At 34.6% G+C, this 24,699-nt stretch overlaps 1 protein-coding gene across 3 annotated transcripts in view; it reads left to right on the top strand.

Moving 5' to 3' along the window:
- LOC116845667 (protein rhomboid) overlaps positions 1 to 24,699 on the top strand; it is a 561,105-nt gene that overhangs the window by 119,585 nt on the left and 416,821 nt on the right. For all 3 annotated transcript variants that reach the window (XM_032818659.1, XM_032818660.1, XM_032818661.1), the window contains exon 2: positions 11,185 to 11,302. In XM_032818659.1, coding sequence (XP_032674550.1) covers positions 11,185 to 11,302 — 118 coding nt within the window. The remainder of the gene's footprint in view (positions 1 to 11,184; positions 11,303 to 24,699) is intronic.

Raw genomic sequence — 24,699 nt, 5'->3', positions numbered from 1 at the left:
AATTCAGCGGCCCAAAATTTCACTGTCGTAAATGATGGTGCAGAGTCCCCATACACAGAATCCAACTCATCTTTGATTTGCGTAGGCGTATTGCCTTTCAAAAACAAATATTTAATGACAGCTCGATACTCGATTTTGTCCATTTTCACAAAAACACTCACATCAACTTACTCAAACGACTGTTACATAACAACTGCGAGTCCAAAATGGCTGAAACTTCGGTGAGTAACTGTCAACAGATGAACAACGAAATTCACTAGCTTTTATTTACAAGTGCTGCTATCTTCACGTTGAGGTCGGAAACTTTTCAGACCACCCTCGTATTACTATATAATTACCTCAAATATAATTTAAAAAAATTGTAGAATTTCCACCATCGATTGTCTCACGTCGTAATAATCATGAAAGTTTATATACTGAGTTCATATACGGGAATATTCATTTGACTACACTCTTTGTTCCAAATAATAAATCATGTAAAATGTAATATAAAAGTCTGAGTGTATATTTGTTGCTGCATTAATGTAAACAAAATTTACACAATTGAATAATATATAAATACTTAATATATAAATATATAAATACTTAATGATTAATAATCCTTTATATATAAATACTAATTAATACTTAATAATACTAAATAAATACTTAATGATTCTTAATATATAAATATTTAATGACTAATTATTCATTACAATATAATTACCTCAAAGATAATTAGAAAAATTGTAGAATTTCCACCATCGATTGTCTCAGGTCGTAATAATCATGAAAGTTTATATATTGAGTTTATATACGGGAATATCCATTTGACTACACTCTTTGTTCCAAATAATAAGTCATGTAAAATGTAATATAAAAGTCTGAGTGTATATTTGTTGCTGCATTAATGTAAACAAAATTTGCACAATTGAATAATGTATAAATACTTAATATATAAATATATAAATACTTAATGATTAATAATCCTTTATATATAAATACTAATTAATACTTAATAATACTAAATAAATACTTAATGATTCTTAATATATAAATATTTAATGACTAATAATTCATTACAATATAATTACCTCAAATATAATTAGAAAAATTGTAAAATTTCCATCATCGATTGTTTCACGTCGTGATAATCATGAAAGTTTATCTGAGTTTATATACGGGGAAAATACTGCTCTATCGATATAACTGTTTAGCAATGCGAAAATTAGAGTGAATTTTCTTGATTTAATAGTAATATTATTGAAATTAATATTAGGTTGCTACAAAAGGTCCATCACCTTTGTCACTTAGAATAGAAAACAAAATTGTCTGATTTCGAAGAATTAGCAATTTTTACGAATAAATATATTTTCGACTCGATATATATATATATATATATATATATATATATATATATATATATCTACAGAGGATTTTCTACTTTCCATTTAATTCCCAAATATCTTATGAGAATTTAATAGAAAAATGACAGAGAATTTTGCATCAAGCTAATATATCATACATCGTTTTAACAACTCGAGTATTAGTCTCTACTGCTTTCGCATAAGAAGATTTATTCCAATTATGGCGTTAACCAAATCTGTTGATGCAACAGCATTTTTTTATCCGCTTCCCGGTCTCTCAACTTTCCGCTGCTCTCGCGAAACGAGGAGAATGTGGCCGGTGTGGTTTCGCGGCGGGAATACCTCGCGAAAATGAGACTGCGCTTATATTTAATTTATTTTTCAGTCCACGTGCGCGAACGAAATTATTCCTCGAGCGTGGCCGTCGTTCCCTCGTCCTCGGGAAGAGCGTATCGCCACTTATTGTCGGTGTATCTTCGAGTGACCGCTGATCACTGTCCGGGGGCCGGTAAATAAGTAAAAAGGGTGATAGAATAGGGATGAAGGAGGACTTATCAGGGGAGAGAACGGTGGCGGAGGGCGCGAAGGAACGACGGAGGCACGCGAAAGCTATTTCAGCGGCGAGGGGGACTTGACAGGGGAAAAGATCGTGTAAGATCGTGTGTATCGCACGACAATACAGATCACTCTCTGTTATTTGACGTCTCCGAGGACGCTCAACGTCCTACGGAGCGCAAACGGCAAACAGGAATCGTGAGGAAGAGATCGAGACGGGGAAATAGCGAAAGTATATGGATTTTACGGCAAACACGGGCTACAAGAGAGCACTGACTACAATGCGGGACATGCTACAATGTGATACATATGCTATATTTATCATCCGTGTATACAGGGTGTTTCACTTTAAAAGATGTACCCTGATAATTCTTCAGCCAAGTATATTTAGCAAAAATGTTTCAAATAAAGTTATATGATCCGATGGAGGATATAAGAAGATACCATTGGTTTGATCTTGTGTGGCGCCGCCAACGTCAGGTCGAGGTCAACTTTGTTTTTTTAAATAGAAATATGTACTTTTTATTATGGAATTTCATTCTATGTAAAGAAACAAATAACTTTTGTTTGAAAACATTTTTTATTTGACTTCTATTTTCTAAGATATTTAAGGAAATATCTACAAAATTATTGGTTTCAATAATTTTTTAGTGGAATTCTATCAACTTTACCGAAAAATAGCAAGAGATAAAAATTATTTATTTTCTTTTTGCAGAGCTCTGAGAATTTTTTCAGAATTTTTAAATTAACTTTTTAATGCTTCAAGAAAATGCAAGGAAATGCAGTATTAAAAAGTTAATTAAAAAATTCTGAAAAAATTTTCAGAGCTCTATGATAAGAAAATAGAAAATTTTTATCTCTTGATATTTTTCAGTAAAGTTGATAGAATTGGAGTAAAAAATTATTGAAATCAATAATTTTGTAGATATTTCCTTAAATATCTTTGAAAATAGAGGTATAAAAAATGTTTCCAAACAAAAGTTGTTTGTTTTTTTATGTAGAATAAAATTCCATAATAAAAAAAATATATGTTTCTATTTAAAAAAGCAAAGTTGACCTCGACCTGACGTTGGCCACGCAAGGTCAAACCAATGGTACCTTCTTATGTCCTCCATCGAACCATATAACTTTTGTCTGAAACATTTTTGCTGAATATGCTTGGCTGAAGAATTATCAGGGTGCATCTTTTAAAATGGGACACCTTATATAGAATATACACACTCTACTTATTCCTTATACTATCGTCGCTCATGCGGCACGATTGTCTCGAGCAACTCGTAGACAGTAGATCTTTCTGTCAAAAAGAGAGGAATGTTTCCTTGCTCTTTAGTTTGCAGGAGTTCCCGAATTTTGTCGTCGTCTCGACTATAAATCCCGATTCTCCGTCGTTGAAATATTAATTGATAGATGTGGTCAACGCGATACAAGTTATATGGAAATTTTGAACACACTTTCAAGAGATTTCTACATGGAGAGAATATATTACAAATCTTCTTTTTATATTAATTCTCAGTTATTTTACCACACATGTTTTTCTAGAAATATAGAAATAAATTGTCAGTAGAGTTTACTTTGCTACGGAACATAATATATTTGTTTATACCACATCGATAGACGAAGTATCTGTAAAATAAAAAAAGTTTGTATTTAGTGAATATTAATAAAATATTTACTGTAAATTCTTTTAAACTGCTCAAGATGATAACATGGAATTTTTTTTTTTAAACGACAAAGTCAATATTAAATGCAAGAATTGTATTTATAATTGTCAGAAATGTTAACAAATATATCTCTTATAATGTATTCATAATTATTCGAGAAAAATAACTTGAAAAGTTTGAACATTTTTTTAGACATGCTGCAAGAAATGGGTTTTAAAAAATAGAATAATAATATTAAACAAACGTAAAAATGAAAGAAGAAAAACTTATTATTTGTTATTATAAAGTTATTGATGTTAAAACAACTTTTTTATTAAAATCCTTTGAATATAAGAATCATAAGTTTAAAATAAAAATAAACAAATTTTTTCTTTAAGTTAAACATAATAGTTTAATTCTCTTAACTTACAGAAAAAATTTGTTTATTTTTATCTTAAACTTATGATTCTTATATTCAAAGGATTTCAATAAAAAAGTTGTTTGAACATCAATAGCTTTAATAATTCAAATTGTGTAGAAGTCTTTATGAACTAAAGTCTCAAATAAAAATCATTTTCACCTTCATTATAATGTATAAGACGTGATTCTCGGATTCTTTCATTCCAATGAAATTTTAATTGTTCTGATAGGATATTTGAAAAAGGAGTGGTTCAATATTACCACCTATTACTATTTTTCAAACGACCAAACGGATTCCAAAGTAGGAAAAATATTTCAAAATAACCAATTCTGCGATTTCGAAACGCTTAATCTTGTTATTAGTTGAGATTAATACATTACATTAGCTAATATATAAAATTTATCGATTAAGTCAGGAAACAAATTTTTTACCTCACTTTGTGAAAAGTTTTAACGAAAAAGAAAAAAACAAAGTGAGTTTTTTTAATACAGTAAACAACGTGATGTCTCTGGTAGCCGATATGGACCCTAATAATTATATTTTCAATTACCGAGAGAGACCGATCGCATCAGTTGTTTGAGAAATCAGCCGTGTTTCATTTTACCCCCCCCCCTCCCCCTGCATCATATTACCATCTTCTCTCCTGTCAACAGCGTAAATATTTTATATTTTTTAGATTTTTTTCCTCGATGCAGCTGCACAAAATGCAAGTAAATAATTGTCAACCGGCTTCTGCAACACACGTCCGGATTCTTTCACACATATCGTTTTGTTTACACTGTTGCGCGTCAGAGGGAACAAAATAAAAAAGGAAAAAAAGAACGTGCTAACGTTTTCACGCGCCGAAAATTCGGAAAAGTTAGGAAAGTAATACGTCGATTCCCCGGAGACTGCTTTCAAACTAATCGTCGAGCCTCCAGCAATTTTAACGCTTACGGGACGCTTCGTTAATCGTCGCCAGGGGTAGTGAAATAATGAGGAATTAACTTCGACCGACCGACCAAGATCCTCCTTTTCCCCCTCCGCCGCCGCTGGTCGATTCCCGAAGAAAAGAAAAACACTCTCGCACAATTACGCGCGAACTCTCTGCTACCCATAGCCTTCATTATCGCGGAGTATTCTTTTTTTTCTCATTCACGACTTTCGTGAAGAACGAACGCCGGGCACATTGCCGGAAAATTCGCCCCGGGAACGGCGAACGGCGATGAAAGACGCTCCCTGCATACAAATGTTAGTCGTTCTTTCCCTCCCACTCCCCTCCCCCTTCCTTCTGTCCCGGTATGCTTTAATTCACGGTATTTCTTTATGGCGCTACAAGTATCTACGTGCTTGATTTTCGCGTGAGCGCATGTCTCGTACGTGCGGGACAACAAAAGTGTATCTAGTAGAGCAGATTTCAAGACTAGTAGCTAGACAGCGATGACTAGATAACTTTCCTAGCCAGTCACTAGCTCGTGACTGCACTGAGAGAAAAATATAGTTGCTTTCGGCGTCAACTTTTTTGTGATCTTAACCAGAAAAATAATTAAAAGAACCATCTTTCTAATAACACTTACTAAAACAATGGTTCCTCTAATTATTTTTGTGGTTAAAATCACAAAAGCGTATAGTTGACGCCAAAGGCAACTATATTTTTCTCTCAGTGTGGCTAAATATTCCTACTCAGTCTTTTGAATGTCAGGACTATCTACTAACTATACACTAGAAAAAAATTTACTAAGTTTCAAAAAACTTTGTAACTTGTAACTTGTAACTTGTAACTTTGTTTGGATACTACTGTGAAGATATTTGTTTAAATTAAGTATTTTCTAAAATTAAAAAAACGAATTTATATTTAAAACTTCTTTATTTAATTTTAGAAAATAATTACTTAATTTAAACAAATATCTTCACTGTACTATCCAAACAAACGTTTTTTGAAATTTAATAAATTTTTTTCTCAGTGTACCAATTACATAGATAGTGGCTAGATGAAAAAGACTACACAGTAAAGAGATGGAAAATCATCGGTAAATCGTGAATAGAAACTAGATATCAGAACTGTTTAGTACTTATACCAATTATAGTTACAAGTTATTTTTTTGTATCTAGCTACTGGATAATTTTTCTGGTACAGCCATTAGAAGAAGCGAGCGTTACATTCCTAGCTAGTAGCGATGTAAGACTCAACTGGATGTAAACAACGTGGCATTGACACCAAATCCCTCTGGTGGCCGATGAGGACTCTAATAGTTATATTTGTTTCAGTTACCGACAAATTGCCGTAGTTGTTTGAGAAAAAGCGGCTTTCATATTCCACCTTCACCCTTATTTTTACACTGAGAAAAATTCTTTTCTCAAAATATATTTTTTTTCTTAAAATCCTAACTTTTCGTAAAGAAACAATTCTTTCTTCTACTTAAATAAGGAATTTAAGGGGAAGCTGAAAACTTTACCGACAGAATACTGACGTTTTTCTGCAAAGTTTACCTCGTATTGGTTACACAGAATTACAAATGCTTTTACGCAATGAACGTACGTGCAAAAATAAATAGGAGCATTGCTCGATATGTAACGAAAACGGGCAAAAAATTTTTAGTGTAAAATCTCAAGCTGTCAGTTAGCGTAAAATATTTGCCTAATCCAAAAGTTTCGCAGCTTCTACATACCGAAAGTGTGGATGCTCCAAATGGAAAATTTTGAAGAACATTGCTCTACTTTCGCCTCTGCATTTAGAAGTTTAAGAATATCGAAAAAGTCTGCAGAAAGATTTTTACACGTATATGGTTAGGTTTTCCGCTAAATATGGTAAAACAAAGCAACACACATTTATGTAAGTTCTGTTTATGCAAGAAATACAAAAAGGATAGCGTGATTATGTTAGTGACGATCGTCTCATTATCGACATTGTTTGAGTTCATTATCAACTCCATCATCCCCTTATACTCATGCAAATATGTTATCAGTACCGAATAACTACCTCTTATTTTTCACATATTTCCCTTGGCGTACGTAACAGTAGATGAACTCTGAACTATTTTATCTAGCCGTGTTATATACGGACCGACCCCGGCGGAAAATAATGTTATCTATTCATGTAATGGTAGATGGACTCTGACGGAAAATAATCTCCTTGCCGAAACAAATCCCGGCGCGCATCTCTCCACCTCGTTCCACCCGCATTACTTTCAGTTTGCAAATTCTCCCTCCCCCTGCACGCCTCTCAAGAAACACAATTACACTCCTTTATCTTCGCGATGTTCGTCCGCTTCTGAACTCATTAACTTCTTTGCGCTTATGCTTTTCGCGTGCCCCGTCTCACGGACGGAGCCTCGTAAATTTCGAACTCCGTTCACTTACATTCTCATTAATTAAACACAATCGTGTTATCAGTTCTCCGGCGCGCTGTGAATGTGCGACGCGAGAGTTTCTCCACCCCCTCCCGCCTCGTCCGTCCCCCTTCCCCCTCTCGCTTTTTCCAATTCGGACAAATTTTATCGCTCCTTCCCACCTCTTTTCCAATTACTCGAGCGCGGCTTGTTTGCCGAATTACACGCGCGCCCAAACTTCCGCGCGTGCTCGTTGCTCAACGGGGATCGCGACGCAACATCCGCGGCAACAATGGCGCGACGATCTGCGCCCGTTGTTGTATCAGCGAGAAGATGCTTTTCGAGCCGACGGTAACGTGACTTTATTGTTCGATCCGCGCCATTGTGCCGGGCTATTCGCGATCGAAGATCCGAATTAACGAGAGCGTTCTACGTTCTGCGCGCGCAAACAAATCACTTTTCGGCAGCCGGTAGTCTTGAATTTATCCGTCGAGCCGTCCGCCCTCGCGAATCATCTCGTTATCGGCATCGCGAGACAATGGCGGGCCGCGTCGAGAGCGGATTTTTCGTTCTGATTACTTGCGTTTCGCGCGGCACAAATCAAACGCGCCACCGCCGCCACTACCTCCGCCGGCGAGTATCGTTCGCGTTCAATTAAAAACCCATTTTGGGGAGAGCGAATATAATTCGGGGTACACGCGGAAAATGGTGGGTCCTCGCGATTTAGGTAAACGCGCGGATTACTCTCCGGAGAGCATGACCTCATTTGCCTTTCAATTTGAGGCCCTCCCCCCTTTGTTTTTCGACGCCCGACGTACGCAAACGAAGTCATTTCGCGGAGTCCGCCTCAAAATGATCCGATTGCGAGCGCACGCGAGCTTTTGCCGGCTATTTTCCGCGCCGGTTGTTGCCCGTTTCGAGGTGAAATGCTATGGCGATGTTTAATTGGAAATATTCGATTGCGTTTATTGGCGTCCTGCCGCTGGCGACGGCGCCGTAGCCGCCGCTGGAATCGCGTAAATAAAACGCCATTATGAATTTCATCTTGTAAAACACATTCGGTCCCGGTCGACTTTGTTTGTCCGGCAAACATCATTCGTTGGTTAATATGTAATTACGTTTGTGCGAAGGCCCTTCCGCCGCATCGAGCCGATTAATTGAAAATTGTTTATTACATTCGGCGGAAATGGTCCTCGCGGCTGCACACAGCATGTAAATTTGATCTCCATATATTCGTATAAAAATAGCCGCCATTCTTCGACACGCGCATTATTGTGCGCCGATAAATGCAAGATTTATCGATGGAAATAATTCGCGCGGCAAGATGAGCGGCAATTTCGCGTTTCGCTGCGAGAAAATTCGCCGGATAATATTGCAATTAAACGTGACGTACTCTTCGAATTTCTTCGCGCGAAATCTCACTCGAAATGGGGGCGAGAATTCACTCCACGCGTTAGTAAAAATATTGCCACGCCAAGTCGGAGGAGTGAATCTCCGCTCGAGTCTAGAGTGGATTCTTACTTCATACATCGCCTTCTCCCCCTCTCCCCCCTTTCTTTCTCTCTCCCTCTTTCTCTGAGACAGTGTACTTTAAAATTTATTTATGAAAATATGAAGTTGATTTCAGGGTGGGATAAAGTTTAATTCTGCAAAATTAAGTTTATTTCTGAACTTTATATCTCACAAATAAATTTTAAAATATTTTTTCTCAGCGCACACGCGGGTGACTACTACACTAAGAAAAGGATACTTGAAAGTTTATTTGTGGAATGTGTGTAAAGTTTACGCACAAAAATATATTTTATATTTCACAGAAAGAAATTTTATTTCACATAAATAAACTTTATATTCCACAAATGAAGAGCAGTCAAATAGACATAGGCGATACCTCCTAATTTCTCAATTAATTTGGTTATAAAACCAAAGATAAATTCGAGTAGATTACAAGCATATAAGTTCCAAAGTTTACTCTCCTTTACCGTTCCCAAGAAAATAGGCTCCAAGAGTTTCAAATTTGATAGATGCGCAGCTGATTTTCTCGATGTTTTGAGTAATATAACTTTTTTGAGTTTATATTTGATGTAAACAATACTTTGGATAAGTATATTTTATTTACATAATGAATTGTTATTAAGAAATTTATGTTTCTTACAAAAAGCTTTCTGATTTTCAGCAAAATAAATTCTATTGATAATCTACTCCCCTGTAAAGAGCGAATGGTTTTTTTGGATTTAATAAATTTTATTAAATTCAAAGAAATTTATTGGAATAGTTAAAAAAAAATTGTCTTTATTTCAACAAATACTATGTTGGTTTTTCAAGTAATTTTATTGTTTGGCATAAATAACTTATTGTTTGGTTCAAAGAAGAAAATTGTTTCACTTAATTTTTTCATTTCATTTAAATTTCATTTCGATAATTCTGTTTAGATAATTTTAAAAAACTTGCCATTCCTTTTTTCGTGTTACTGACGATCTGTTGTTTTATCATTTTATTATGTACATCTATCATTTTATTATGTACATCTCATGTACACATCTTGTGTACCTTTTCTCCGTGATTTTTCAAAATATTCCCATCATTCCGTGATGTGATCACTCATACTTTTTACTCATACTGATTACGTTACGGTTTGGATTACTTGACTTCAACGTATAAGAGTTAGTTATGTCAATTATACTCTGACAATATACTTGTAACATTATGTTCATTAATAGTTCTAATATACACTAAATTATGATTTCCAACAAGCTTTTTCATGCCATACTTATTAATAGTTGAAAATCATGCAACAACAGTTAATACATCAATGAATATTGACAAAACGTTACATTAACGAACAATGACGCTGAAATTGGTTTTGGATTTTTAACCCTTCGTATACATACTGGGTGGTTATCACCTATAACTAAAATTCAGCGCTATTATACATCTTCAATTTTTGCATTGATATGCTCAGCTATCAAATTTACCAAGTGTAAATATACACATGTATATACATGTATGTATATATAAAATTGTAAATATACTTTTTCCAGAGATGACTTACGAGACAATTTTTTCCTTAAAGATAAACATTTCAACAATAAAATGCTAAATTTTTATTTAAAAATAATAAAAAATTAAAAATAATATTATAATATTATTTAATATAATTTAATTAATTAATATAATATTAAAAATAATAAATAATTAAAAATAATAAAATTACAAAAGTTACAAATTTTTTTGCAAACTCACTTTTTTTGAAATCGCGAAATATAATAATTTTTTTAATATGAAATTTCTTGAATTTTAATGCTAAAAGTATGTAAATACTTTCTATAAACATTAAAGTTAATCCATACATTTTTTTAGAGTTTTAGCATAAATATTTTAAAAGATACAGCTGTTTGAAAATTGCCATAGGTGGCAACCACTCAGTGTGTATGTGAAGGATGAAAAAATAAGTGTGTATATGAAGGGTTAACCAAACATTGTTATATATATCGTTTAGTTCATAACATATTGTTTAGTCCAAACAATAGGTTGAGGAAACAAACGAAACTTTTAAAACAATAATTTTGTCCAGTCAAATAACATAATTTGATGGAAAAAATTATTGTTTTAAAAGTTTACTAACACCATAATAACTTTATATATATATTGCTATTATTTTTAATGAAACAGAAACAGAAAAGGATATAGCTGATGTCGAAAATTGCTATAATTTTAATCCGATTAACCATATTATTCTTCACGCGCTCTCTACCGGTTGAGTGGAATCTCTAAGGAATTTATAGAATACAATTTTTACTTGTATCCTCCTCGCATTTACCGCATTTCAGTCTCACTACTCGTACGTGCCGTAGGCTCGATTCAACAGATGTCTCGATTACGTGCCGTGTGATTATACTGTGATTTTGTGCTTTCAGGATGGTCCGCATGATCGGCGATGAATTCCTCACGGAAGAGCGGGACCGAAAATACTACGCCGATCACTACACGTGCTGCCCGCCGCCTCTCTTCATCATCCTCATCACCCTCGTGGAGGTAAGTAGATAGAGTTATCCACCTGTGTAACGGGCGCGGTAATGCGCCGCTCTCTTTGATCCTCCTCGGCGCGTCGGATGTGATTGATAAATTTTGTACAAAATCGTTTACGCGCCAGCGTCCTTCCCCCGCAGTGGTACAAATAGGAACTTAGTCAAAAATCGCTACAGACCACAATTTTATGTGCATTTTTTTTAAATTAAACGTTAATCAATGTAGAAAAAAACTGTCGAGCCCGATTTTTTTTAATTCTTTTAAATGTTGCAATATTGATAAAAATTTGTAAAAAAATATAAAGTTTTGTGAGCCACTTTTCCAATTGGAAAAGTTTCCATCTTTTCGCTGCACAGTACAGTATACTAAGGTTCTTAGCATCGCTGATTACGAATCTGATATAAAAATCAGAATTTGGCAGTTGACAACTGCCAATATAAACATAATAAAATCGTTATGTTTTAATCCTTTAAGGCGCATAATTCATGAAACATTCTAGTAACTTTTTTAAATAAAATATTGTAAAAAAACACTCTAAATAGCATATTTATAAGATCCTAAGTGGTCCCTATTAACATATACTATGCATAAAATTATAATAAAATTTAACGTAACATTTATCGGAGTAAATAACATTATTCGTAATTAAAGTTTCATACGATTTGTCTGCACCGTTTATGAGAAATTTATTAATTATGAGAATACATCGCAATTTTGCATGTATAACCTTATGACAGAAATAATGAAGATGTCTGCACATATTATTCCAATGCAACTTCGTATAAAAAGTGATATTATTAAAAAACAAACTTACCATTATAACTGTTATATATTATAAGAGAAACAATAGTACTCACTGCATCGTTTTTATGTAATGATCGATTGTAGGTCAGAAAACTTTAAGTATCAATGGTACCAATAGAGATCACTTAGGATCGAGCAGTTGAAACCTTATAAATGTGCTATTTAGAGTGTTTTTTACAATATTTCATTAAAACAGTTACTAGAATGTTCCATGAATTATGCGCCTTAAAGGGTTAAAACATAATAATTTTGTTTATGTTGACAGGAGAGTGGCAGTTGTCAACTGCCAAATTCTGATTTTTATAACAGATTTGTAGTCAGCAATGCTGAGAACCTTAGTATACTGTACTGTGCAGCGAAAAGATGCAAAGGTTTTGCAATTAGAAAATTGGCGTAACATCTCACTGGAACTCTACTGGCTTTTATTGAGGTATATATCATTATTTTTCCTCATATTTGGGTTGGTTACTCTATCTGAATACGTTTTTTTAGATGATTACACCACAGCACCTTAGTACGTGCGATGGAGTGACCAGTCTCAGAATAAATTGCTAGTATCTTCCGGAAAAAATATTTTTTTTATAATTGATAATTAACGTTGATGCTTCCGGATCCCGTAGGCAAAAAACTTGTAGTGACAGTTTTTTGTAATGACCATTGTAATACCGACTATTGCGACTTTTTTATTTTTGCGACACTTAAATATTATTTGTAATCACTGAGGAGGGTCTATGAAATTAGACCGAAACGCGTTTGATAAGTAATAAATTTCGTCTCTTTGTGAGATTGGGTCACTATTTTTTAATAGTTTTAATAGCACTAATCAACCTGTGCTTGAGCTCTAATTGTTCTTTATGTTAAATATTGATACACTCAGGATGAGTTTTTAATTTTATTAGTTGCAATTAGAAAAGTGACTCGCAAAATTTGATATTTTTTTTACAAATTCTTATCAATATTGCAACATTTAGTAGAATTTTTTAAAAAATCGGGCTCGATAGTTTTTTTCTACATTGATTAACGTTTAATTTAAAAAGCAAAATCATCCCGATAACTATAAAATTGTGGTCTGTAGCAATTTTTGAACAGTAAATTCCTATTTGTCCCCACTGTGCCTCGGCACGGGTCGAAACATAGCAGATTGTAGACATAACTGATATCATTCTAATCCCGAGAGACCGATATACGTAAATACATGCACTTTACACTGCAAATTTAATTATTTCAAATCACGAAATTCAGCAACGTTCAGTCCTTTATAACTGATCAGGGTTCTTATTCTCGAAAAAATATCGCATACGATATTCCTATGAAAAGCTACACAGAAAAAAATAATTTGCTGCAGCAGTAAACTAATTCTCTACATATGAATAGTTAAATATAATTCGCTGTATTAACTACTTTTTCTTTGCTGCAAGAACCTATTTTCTTGCTATGATAACAAGAAAATCTGCTCCGTATAATAATCAGTTGTCTAATGGAATAATTAATAAAAGAAAGTTTACGAATACTAACTATGAAACTTTAAGAATAAACCAAAACAAAAATAATTCATAAAAATAATCAAATTATCATAAAACCACAGAAAATTAAATTTAGTTTAACTTATTAATTAAGTAGATACGTATAATAAGAAAAGTGGCTAATGTTATTACAGATGGACAACTAAACATAATTTACTACTTTAGCTACTTTTTTTGTTGCAGGAGCAGATTTTCTTGTTATCCTAGCAAGGAAATTGGCTCCTGCAGCAAAGAAAAAGTGGCTAATATTAAATTATGTTAGTTGTCCATATATAGCAGATCTTTTTTTTTCCGTGTACAGTTCATGTCACGTATACTATAGCTTTTCATCGAAATATCATAGGCGATATTTTTCAAGAATTCAGCCCCACATTGCACTCGTATTTATCACATGGAGTGACGAAAGAAAAATACGAGAAAAATTATTAAAACTTGCAATCAATAGGGGAGAGATGGCATGAAAGGGACATTTTTGTTTAGGATAGAATATAGTAAATAAACTAAAGGATCATTTTAGTCTTATTAATCATTTTAGAAACGTCAATAATAATCGTTGGTGGTAATAATCTTATCACTAGTTCTACATGCATCATTTTTTATTTTTTAAAGAAGTGTTTTGTCCCTTTCATAAATTGATCGCATTGAGAGGATCATTAATTTTTATGAAAGGAATGCTAAAATATATTAATAAATATGCTAATAAAATATGTTATAAAATGCTAAAATAAAATATGCTAAAATAAAGAAAATTCTCAAATAATTAACAAAAGATAATCTAACATAAAAGTAACATTAATGAGAATTTAAAAATATTACAAATATCAGATTTTGTTTCGTTTATTAATTATAATAATCAGTTGTCTAATGGAATAATTAATAAAAGAAACTTTACGAATACTAACTATGAAACTTTAAGAATAAACTAAAACAAAAATAATTCACAAAAATAATCAAATTAACATAAAACCACAGAAAATTAAATTTAGTTTAACTTATTAATTAAGTAGATACGTTAATCACAGTTCTTTAATGGCGAATAACAAATGAATAATAACTTTTAATTTAATTTAGTCAATTTTAAATAAGTCGACATTTAACTTATAAACTAGTTACCTTAAAATTAACTTTAACTTATAAACTGTTTTTTACAAGTTAAAATAATTCATCAATATTAAAATCATTGCGAGTTGCTCACAATATAGAGTAAGAAAAATAGAAAATAATGCTGGCAGATATTTTTTACGGATGCCAGTGTTTTTTTCTTCTATAAAATTTTGAGAATAGAATAATCGATATTTTTTTTATAAAAAAATATCTTTTTATTATTATACATAAATTACGTAAAAAAAAATAAGTAGAAAAATTATACCTCTTGTTGGAAGATGAAATAAATTAGATAATAAATACGACCAGTAATATGTCGGGTCGACTTTATAACAGTTCCACTGAGCAAAATTTTCAGCTCGTTTTACACAAAAACATGAGATTAAAAAAACGCTAGTAATTTTGCTGACAGAATTGCAGCAGTTAGCTCGTCACATATCACCCTGAAATTGAGTTTGTTTAACTCAATTGTTTGAACTGATCTTTTTTCATAGCGCACATATTTCAGATATAAATCAAAGCGATTGAATTCCATGGCCTTTGCAATCGCGAGAGCATACTCTTTATACTCGTCCTTCATATATATCATTGAAGTCCAATTAATCGTTGAACGCGCGTGCAGGAAAAAGTCCGCCATTTCTCCACATCTATGCGAATTCTCTTTTCTTGTAGGAAAGACCGAGTCTGGTTGGCTCAAAAAGTATGTTGTACTTTGTTCATCGTGAGAGAAGCAATGGAAATTGCAAAATATTTCTTTTAGCATATAGTTTAAATACTTTTCTCTGAGTTGCATTAAAAAATGAGGACAATATTACAGTTCAAAAATAGAAAGAACTGATTTGGTCAAATACAACGTCGAACATCTCGAAATTCATTATTAATTTTCTCTATTGTGAATAAACTTGAGTGACGTGTTATTAGTTAGAATTAAGAGTTTTCCGAGAATATATGGTATATTGTTTCGCGTAATAAGAAAGCAATTTGTATTCGTCAAGTGATTGAAACCTGGCATATGCACAAACGAGGTAAATTTGATCATTGTTTAAGGACTGGTAGGGCTATGCAGACCTTTCGTGGAGAACTACTAATCAGGTTACCATCATTAACACCCAAATGTGCTGAAATTTTACGTTGATTTGAGCCGTTTGTTTTACTACGGAAATGAGGTCTGTTGTTTATAAAGAATACCATTCCTACCAATTTCGATGTCGCTCTAACGAGTAGCGTTGAGAAAATAAAAAAGAAATCGCAATTTATGCAAAATTTTTGCAAAATAAAGTAAAAAAACGCATGTTTTTAGGGCGAATTTTTTCCTCTTCCGCTGTTTTCTCCATAAAAACATGTTAATATCGCTCGGGAAAGTGTTTAAAACGTGTTCCCGACACTTTAACTTAAAAAATATGCCATAGATATTTTTTTTAACAAACATGGCGATACTAAAATGGCGGTCGATTTGAATGGCGTTTAATTCGAATTTTTGTTTATATTTGGTTATCGAAATTGTTTTACTATGTAATTACTATGTAAATTACTATATAATTTTGTAGTAATATTGACCTTAAAACAATTTCGATAACCAAATATAAACGAAAATTGAATTAAACGCTTCGAATTAAATCGACCGCCATTTTGGTACCGCCATGTTTGTTGAAAAAATATCTATCACATATTTTTTAAGTCGAAAACACGTTTTAGACATTTTCCTGAGCGATACTAACACGTTTTTATGGAGAAAATAGCCGAAGAAGAAAAAATTCGTCCTAAAAACGTGAGTTTTTAATTTTATTTTGCAAACATTTTTGCATTTCTCAACGCTATTTGATAGAGCGACATCAAAATTGATATATCACTGAAAGTACTCAGTGTTATACTTATAACTGCAAATCAGTGTATATTCACTGTTTTCAGTAATATTTACTGATTCATTTTAAGAGAGCAGCGTGTTCATATTTCAGTTATTACAGAAGAGAGTAGAAGGGACCGGATGCCTTATATTTTAGAATTTTGAAGTTACTTCTTTAATTATTGTGACTGACTGTATAAATATAACAGAGGCAATCTTCTCTCATGTATTAATGCCCGCCACGAACCGGTTAATCGCATATTCTGTTTTGTAATAACCAAAATATGAACATGCAGTAAGATAGCCATCATTCTCTAGTATCTAGTAAAGTAAGAAAGCCATATATAAAATATGTATCTTGATTAGTAGTTTGAGAGTCTCCGCGAGAGGTCTCTACAATTCTCCTGTCGGCCCTTAAATATGAGCCAATTTTACCTCGTTCACTCAAACGCTCTACTTCACTAATTTTATGAATGAAAATTGCATTTATTTGCATTATTACCAGTAACAGCATATAATACATTTGCAAGAAATTTCATTCTAGCCAGCACTGCATCGCTTAATTTTATTCAGTTACAATGGAAAATAATAAAAAATTTCAAGAGACTCGAAAATTTTTACTTTATTATTACTAAATCATATTTTTTTCTATTTCTTCAGTGTAATATTATTGCGATTTTAATGAAACTTGGGGAAAAGTATTTATATTCTAAAAAGTCCGTTTCGCGATTTTGTATCCACTATTCCTCTGGAGATAAATACTAAAAGGAAGCACATGAGTAACATACAGCCCCGGTCTCCCCTACACGGGTTCGTTGCGGGCATAAAAACATAGAGGAAGGTAATCTCTATTATATTTGTGCAGTCAATAAACAACAGTTAATCGTCTGGGAAATTGTCATTTCGAAATTCTGAGGAACGTGCCATCCGGCTCCGACACAATCCCGCGATGTCGCATTGCATTATCAAAGATTACTGTCCGCCTAAAGAAAGTACGCGACAGGGAAGCAGTCTAATACCCCCCTTTGTGGTGAAAGAGTTAACCGCGGCGGGAAAAAGAGCCACGTGTTCTCTCACTGCGCGTCGCGCCGTTAGCCGCGCGCACCTCGCTCTTCATTATTTTCTACATTTTCGCCAAGATGAATAGGTAAAGTAATCGTCTCTTGTAACGAGCGCGGCAGATATTACGCGTATGCATATTACACCTGCCTTTGATCTTCGCGCGCGTCCTCGCCACGACTAATATCCGCTTTGAGCTCTCCTTGTCCGTCCCTCTTTCCTCCTCCTTTTTGTTTTTTATCCACGCCACGTCCTAATGATGATCATTCCCGCTCCCTTTTTTTCCTCGCCTCTTTCCCTCCGACGCTTTACACAACGGCACGCACGCGCGCCCGCAACTCCCGCACGGATCTTCGAGACAGATTTATTTCGCCGCGCGACCTCGTTAGAAGCGGCGATTTTAATCTACCTAGCGAGAGATAATTCGATACCCGTAAGCCCCGCCACCCTCGTTAAGAGTGGAGAGTCGCGCTCGACGCGGGTGTCTTGCGCAATAATGCTAATTAAAATTTTGTCTGCTTATTATGTCATGGTTTAGGCGTCGCGCGGATGGCCGTTATAAAATATTAAAGGGCGATTTAATGCGATACGCGCGCGGCTTCGCTGTCAAAGAACAAGCCGACCGAACGCACACGTCCGCTGCACTTTTCAAAATAAGCTCTCTCCGCGAAATATTATTTTTGTTAAATCCCGCGCACACCCCCGGAGGTATAACGAAATACATATAATTACTGCGTTCCCGTATTGCGGGCCGCATTCGGTGAAATTTCAATGAAACCGTATTATAAATGTTTACATATACAGAGTGTCTCAGATCTCCATGATGACACTTTGTAAAAACGTAGAACGGATTGAGGTGAGCAAGAAAGTCCTGCGCCGCTTTGAGATATTTGCAATAATACACGGAAAAAAAGGTTTCGTTGAATTAATCAATAAATATCTGGTCGAATATGAACGATCCAGAAATTCCGATTGAAGTAATCCGAATTCTATTTAACCAAACATCTTGTTAACTTAAATAGAATTCGGGTTACTTCAATCGGAATTTCTGGATCGTTCATATTTGACCAAATAATTGGTTAATTTAACCAAACCTTTTTTCCATGTGTGTGTGTGTGTAGTCGAGATATTAATTAAAAAAGATTGGTGAATGATCACGCGCAATATGGTAGATGAGCTGCAGTGGCGCCATCTGCCGTTGTATACTTATACATTACAGGTCTTAAAGGATAACAACCTTTGACTTTGATGGTCAAACTGAACAAAAAAGTCCTTTATCATTTTGTAAATGACCACATAGATTTTTAGATATTCACAACAATTTTCTTTAATATTTAAAAATCTATATAGTCATTTGCAAAATGGTAGGGGACTTTTTTGTTCAGTTTGACTTAATGTATAAGTATACAGCGGCAGATGGCGTCATTGCAGCTCATCTATCGCGCGCGTGATCATTCCCCAATCTTTTTTAATTAATATCTCGATTATTATTGCGAATATCGCAAAACGGCACAGGACTTTCTTGCTCACCTACGTTCTCACAAAGTCATCATATAGGTCTGAGACACCCTGTATATCGGACGTATCGAGCACACGCTACAAGTAAAGCCATTACATTTTTAAATGAGCTCGCCTCTGGTTTTGAAAATCGCTCCGTGATTTTCACCGCGAAAAATCGAGCCTCGAGTGCGCCCGGGACACGTTCAAGTTCCAGTTTTATCTTCGTCACTCTTTCTCTCTCTCATTCTCCCTCTGTCACTCTCAATCTACCTTCGTTCATTTTCTCTTTCTTTTTTAAATACTCATGTGCGATGCAAAACACACAGAAAATTGCGCAAGTCGCGAATGCGAAGTCATGACGGCTACCTCGTGACGCACGATACGTTGCTGTTCGTCCGCTCTCTTTTCCCTCTCTCTCTCTCTCTTTTTGCCAACCTTTCCGCGCGTACCGAAAGACAACGTAATTGTCTCCTATAATGAGCGGTCAGCGTGCGACTCGCAAAGCCCGCGCCTTGCTAACGACGGCGTTCCTTTGAACCGAGTCGGTTGCATCGCTGAGAACGCTGTGTGTCGCGGATGGCGTTTAATAAATTTTTAACGACCGCCGGTTTGTGCATAATTTACGCGCGGGCGACACGCGCGCGCGCCCGTCCGACGTTAATCGCGGACGTTCGCGCGCGACCGACGTACTCGAAATTCGGACCTCAAGTTCAGAGTACCATTATTAATCTCCCGGTTGGAATTACGCACTCTTACTCGCGCGTGCTCTCGCCGGCCAACGATATATGCTACGCCGTTATAACGATAAAATTAACTCGGCCGTGACTAACTCGCCGAGAGCCACCGAACGAAACGCGAGAGGAAAGAGCGCGATTTTCTGGACACTTGTTTTCTCTTTTGCGTTCTTGTTTTTATACGAGATCCGCGGCACGTGATGCAGAATCATGTTGCGCGTATACGTGTGTACTGAACTTCGACGTTGGCGTTTGGACTGGAAATAGGGAAGTTATGAAATTGTGTATCGCGATACGATCTTTCTTAAGGGGACTGGAAGGTGATTGCTTGAAAATCGTGCTTGTTTTTTCATCATTTTTTATGACAAACTGAATGAATATGCGAAAGTGTTATTTTGATATGTATTTATACAACATATAAAGGCAAGAAAAATATAATTTTGATGATCAAATACTCAATATAAGTGTATGGTACATGCAGTTAAAATATATTTCATTTTTCTTTTCAAGATTGTCATTTTGCAGTAATATCTTGACTCTGGGTGGTTCAATTATCCTATTAAGGCTCAAGAGAAAACCGCTAAGGATAGGTTTTCAAACCCATCTAAATTAGGGTAAAACATCGAAATTTGTTAAAAAGTGAAAAAAAAATTTGTGTTGGATTTCAAAATTCAAGATGGCAAACCAATATGTCGGCCCGAAAATTTGAAATTTTGATCTATTTGACTGAAAATCCGTATAGAGCGGGTTTTGGGTTCGCTGAGTATGAATATGCACTTATTTTTTCAAAATTCGTAATGGCGGATCCAATATGGCCGCCCAAAAATGCGAAAATTTGACATAGTTTTGTTATTTGACGAAAAATCCAACCAAATTATAAGCTACCTTTCGAAGATGTTTTGGGGCAAAACATCATATTTTAGCAGACTGTAGAAAAAAAATGGTTTTTTGACTTTAAAAATCAATATAGCGGCCAAAAGTGTTTAATTTTGATTTATTTTAATAAAAGTACGTTTTGAAAAATTTTGAAAAAATAAGTGCATATTCATACTCAGCGAACCCAAAACCCGCCCTATACGGATTTTCACTCAAATAGATCAAAATTTAAAATTTTTGGGCCGACATATTGGTTCGCCATCTTGAATTTTGAAATCCAACACAAATTTTTTTTCACTTTTTAACAAATTTCAACGTTTTGCCCTAATTTAGATGATTTTTGAAAGCCTATCCTTAGCGGTTTTCTCTTGGGCCTTAATGGGTTAAGCTAAATTTTAGGTAGAAAATTAGTGTACAAGTATCTGGACACGACGCAAAAAAACTAAAAAATCTGTAAGGACTTTCCTAGTTAGAAATATGCGATTTTGCGGTACATTGAAAGCACTACGGTTTTCTTTTCTTAAATCGCAATGCGATACGCAATCGGAGCTTTATCGCAAAATTGCGCCTACGATTCAAAATCACTCGTGATTTTACTTAAGTATCTGTGCAAATATCGCGCGATACTCTGTCGATATTTTTAACTATTTAATCCAAATTTATACATTTAGAAGAATAATAGAATTATGCTCTTATAGCAGTCTTAAAATGTTACACTAATCGGTAGAGTAACTTTGATATTTGGTAGCGCAATAGTAGTTAGAATTTTTCAATCACTAACATCGTGTATGCATTACCACAATGCGCGTATTCGTGCATTATTGCTGTTAATTGTCCAATGAAACAATAATGCTTGAACTATTATTGCCAAAGTTGATTTGAACTATTATTAACCAAAGTTGATTTCATGTAATACAAACTTATATAATAATATCATATAAATGTATAATGTATAAAATCATGTGTAAAAGAAAGATGTAACATTTGATATGTCCTTAGTTTTTTTCATGTAGTTATAATCATGTTCCACGAATATGTAGACGCAATATGTGCACGGAAAGAAAGATTTGGTTGAATTAACCAAATATCTAATTGAATATGAATTTGAATATCAATATGAAATATGAATATAAATTTGGTTGAATTAACCAAATATCTAATTGAATATGAATGATACAGAAATTCCGATTGAAATAAGCCAAATTCTGTTTAAGTTAACAAGATTTTTGGTAGACTAACCAAGCATGTCTGGTTATTTAACCAAACATGCCTGATTAAATAATCAGATACCAGGTCTGTAAACAGGAATTTGCCCATAGATGGCCCTAGCTGTCAATGTAGTTACCGTCAAACCGCGTCATTGGCGCCATTTCCTTGTTGACATCTCTGACAAAGATTTTCAACAACAATACAAGTTTCATACAACAGCATAGTTTGTAATAGCGTTGAACATGTCGAATTTTGTGTCTAGAAACTACGATTTGCGGACAGCATTGATTTTCTGTTACCATTTAAAGAAAACTGCTGCAGAATTGCATCGAAGCTTGAGTATGCTCTTGGTAAATCACAGTGCTTTGAGTGGTTTAAAAAATTCAAAAGTGGCGATTTTGACGTGAGAAACGAAGAACGTGGAAGACCACCGAAAAAGTTTGAAGACAGCGAATTGCAAGCATTGTTGGATGAGGATAACACTCAAACGCAACAACAACTCGCGGATCAATTAAATGTGACACGAGAAGCCGTCTCCATACGTTTGAAAGCCATGGGAAGGATCCAGAAGATGGGAAAATGGGTTCCACATGAACTGAATGAAAGACATCAGGAAAACCGAAAAACCACTTGCGAAGTGCTGCTCGCCAGGTACAAAAGAAAATCATTTCTCCATTGAATTGTGACTGGCGATGAAAAGTGGATATATTTTGAGAATCCTAAGCGTAAAAGATCATGGGTAATCGCCTGCAAGGCCAAATCGCTATGGACGGAAGACAATGTTCTGTGTTTGGTGGGATCAGAAGGGTGTGATCTATTATGAGCTGCTAAAACCTGACCAAACCGTTAATACTGAACGCTACCGACAACAAATGATCGATTTAAATCAAGCTTTGCGTGAAAAACGATCAGAATATAAAAAAAGGCAGCACAAAGTGATTTTGCTTCATGATAATGCACCATCACACACAGCAAAACTGGTTAAAGAAACGATTGAGGCGTTTAGTTGGGAAATACTTTCGCATGCGGCTTACTCACCAGACTTGGCTCCGTCCGATTACTATTTATTTGCATCGATGGGACGCATTTGCTAAGCAGCGCTTCACTTTTTACGAAAATGTACGAAAATGGCTCGATGACTGGTTTGTCTCAAAAGAGCAACAGTTTTTTTTGCGTGGCATCCACAAATTGTCAGACAGGTGGGAAAAATGTATAGCTAGCGATGGGCAATACTTTGAATAAAATATTTTTTATCATTTTCATACAATAAACGTGTATTTTCTATACAAAAATTCCGGTTTCATATTTACATACCTGGTATGTTTGGTTAGTCTACCAAAAATCTTCTTAACTTAAACAGAATTCGGGTTATTTCAATCAGAATTTCTGGATCCTTCGTATTCGACTATATATTTGGTTAACTCAACCAAATCTTTTTTTCCATGTGTGATCGAGCAGTTTAGGTAACCTCATGTCTAGTAAATTTCAAAGTTATAATGCCGGTCTGTGCGCACATTGTAAATGTTCGGCGCAATGTTTGGAAGTAACTAATCTGTTACTATCATAGGTTTGCGTATGGTTTATATCAGTAAAGCTAACAATGACTTTGACCAAGCCATGACTAATCTAATCGACGATTTAAAGATGCTTTTTAAAATGATTTTTTAAAACGATGTTAGTATTACCAGCTCGGTTTTGCTAAAAAGTAAAAAGCAGGTAGAAATTATGAATCTCCTGATAATTTTTTGAACGCGGAATTTTATAGTCATAAAGTTTGATTGGCAATTCTACTGATAACTCGTCGATTAATTTAATTGGATTTCGGCGAGTCAAAAAAGAAACTTTTGACCAAACAAGTGGCCGGACGTTACACAGATTTAAAAAGAAATAGCTTTTTTGTGACATAAATTAAATTACATAATTTATACAGTATTTTTTACACTGCAAATTAAAAAATGCAAACAAACTTTTTCTGTCATCAAAGTTTTTCAGTGATGTGATGTTCAAGTTTTAAAAAAAGTAATTCTTTTCTACATATGTAGACTTAGTTTTTCTAAATTAAAATGTAGAAACTGATTTTCTGTTGAATTCGACTCTTGCGGAAGAAAATGAATAAATTATCAAGCTCTCAGATGCACAATCAAATATAGATTAAGAAAGTCAATAGCATCCCATATATGATGTTGAAACACGTTACATCCGTAAATAAACCGAGAAATGAGGCAACGAGCGCTCTTTTAAAAATAAAGAAATAAACAATAATTTAAAAATGAGGGAAATCTTCTTACATTAATTTATTTGCCTTTGTATAATATTTTGTGCGTTGTTGGAGAAAAATCGCGCGGAAGGAGAAAAATTGTTAATCCCAATGAAGTTTCAGAGAAATCTATTGCCTAAATGGAGGTAGTATTTACAGAAGATACTCAATACCGATAGCAGTTCAGTATAAAACAATTTAGAGTCAAAGGCGGATTGCGTGGAATATCACAGGAAAGGATAATTGCGAAGGAACGCTGAGTTTACTTCCAGATTCCACGCGTAAAAGTGCATAGGAAACACGTAAGAGACTCCTAGGCACCTGTTGGCCAGCGCTTTTGACACTCAGGTGAGGCCCAGTGAGGTAACGACGGATATATCGCGCGACGGGGACCTCGGTTTCTTCGTGGTGTCGTCTCGTAATGCGAGAATCGATGATGAAGGCGTTGATCGTCGCGACGACGAGAGAGAGAGAGGGGAGAGAGAGAGAGAGAG

The sequence above is a fragment of the Odontomachus brunneus genome, unplaced genomic scaffold (assembly GCF_010583005.1).
Source record: "Odontomachus brunneus isolate Ranch 3 - 2012 unplaced genomic scaffold, Obru_v1 Obru_scaffold_055, whole genome shotgun sequence".
Lineage (NCBI taxonomy): Eukaryota > Metazoa > Arthropoda > Insecta > Hymenoptera > Formicidae > Odontomachus > Odontomachus brunneus.
Note: the sequence above shows the minus strand (reverse complement) of the source record. Positions and strands in the feature narration are given on the sequence as shown.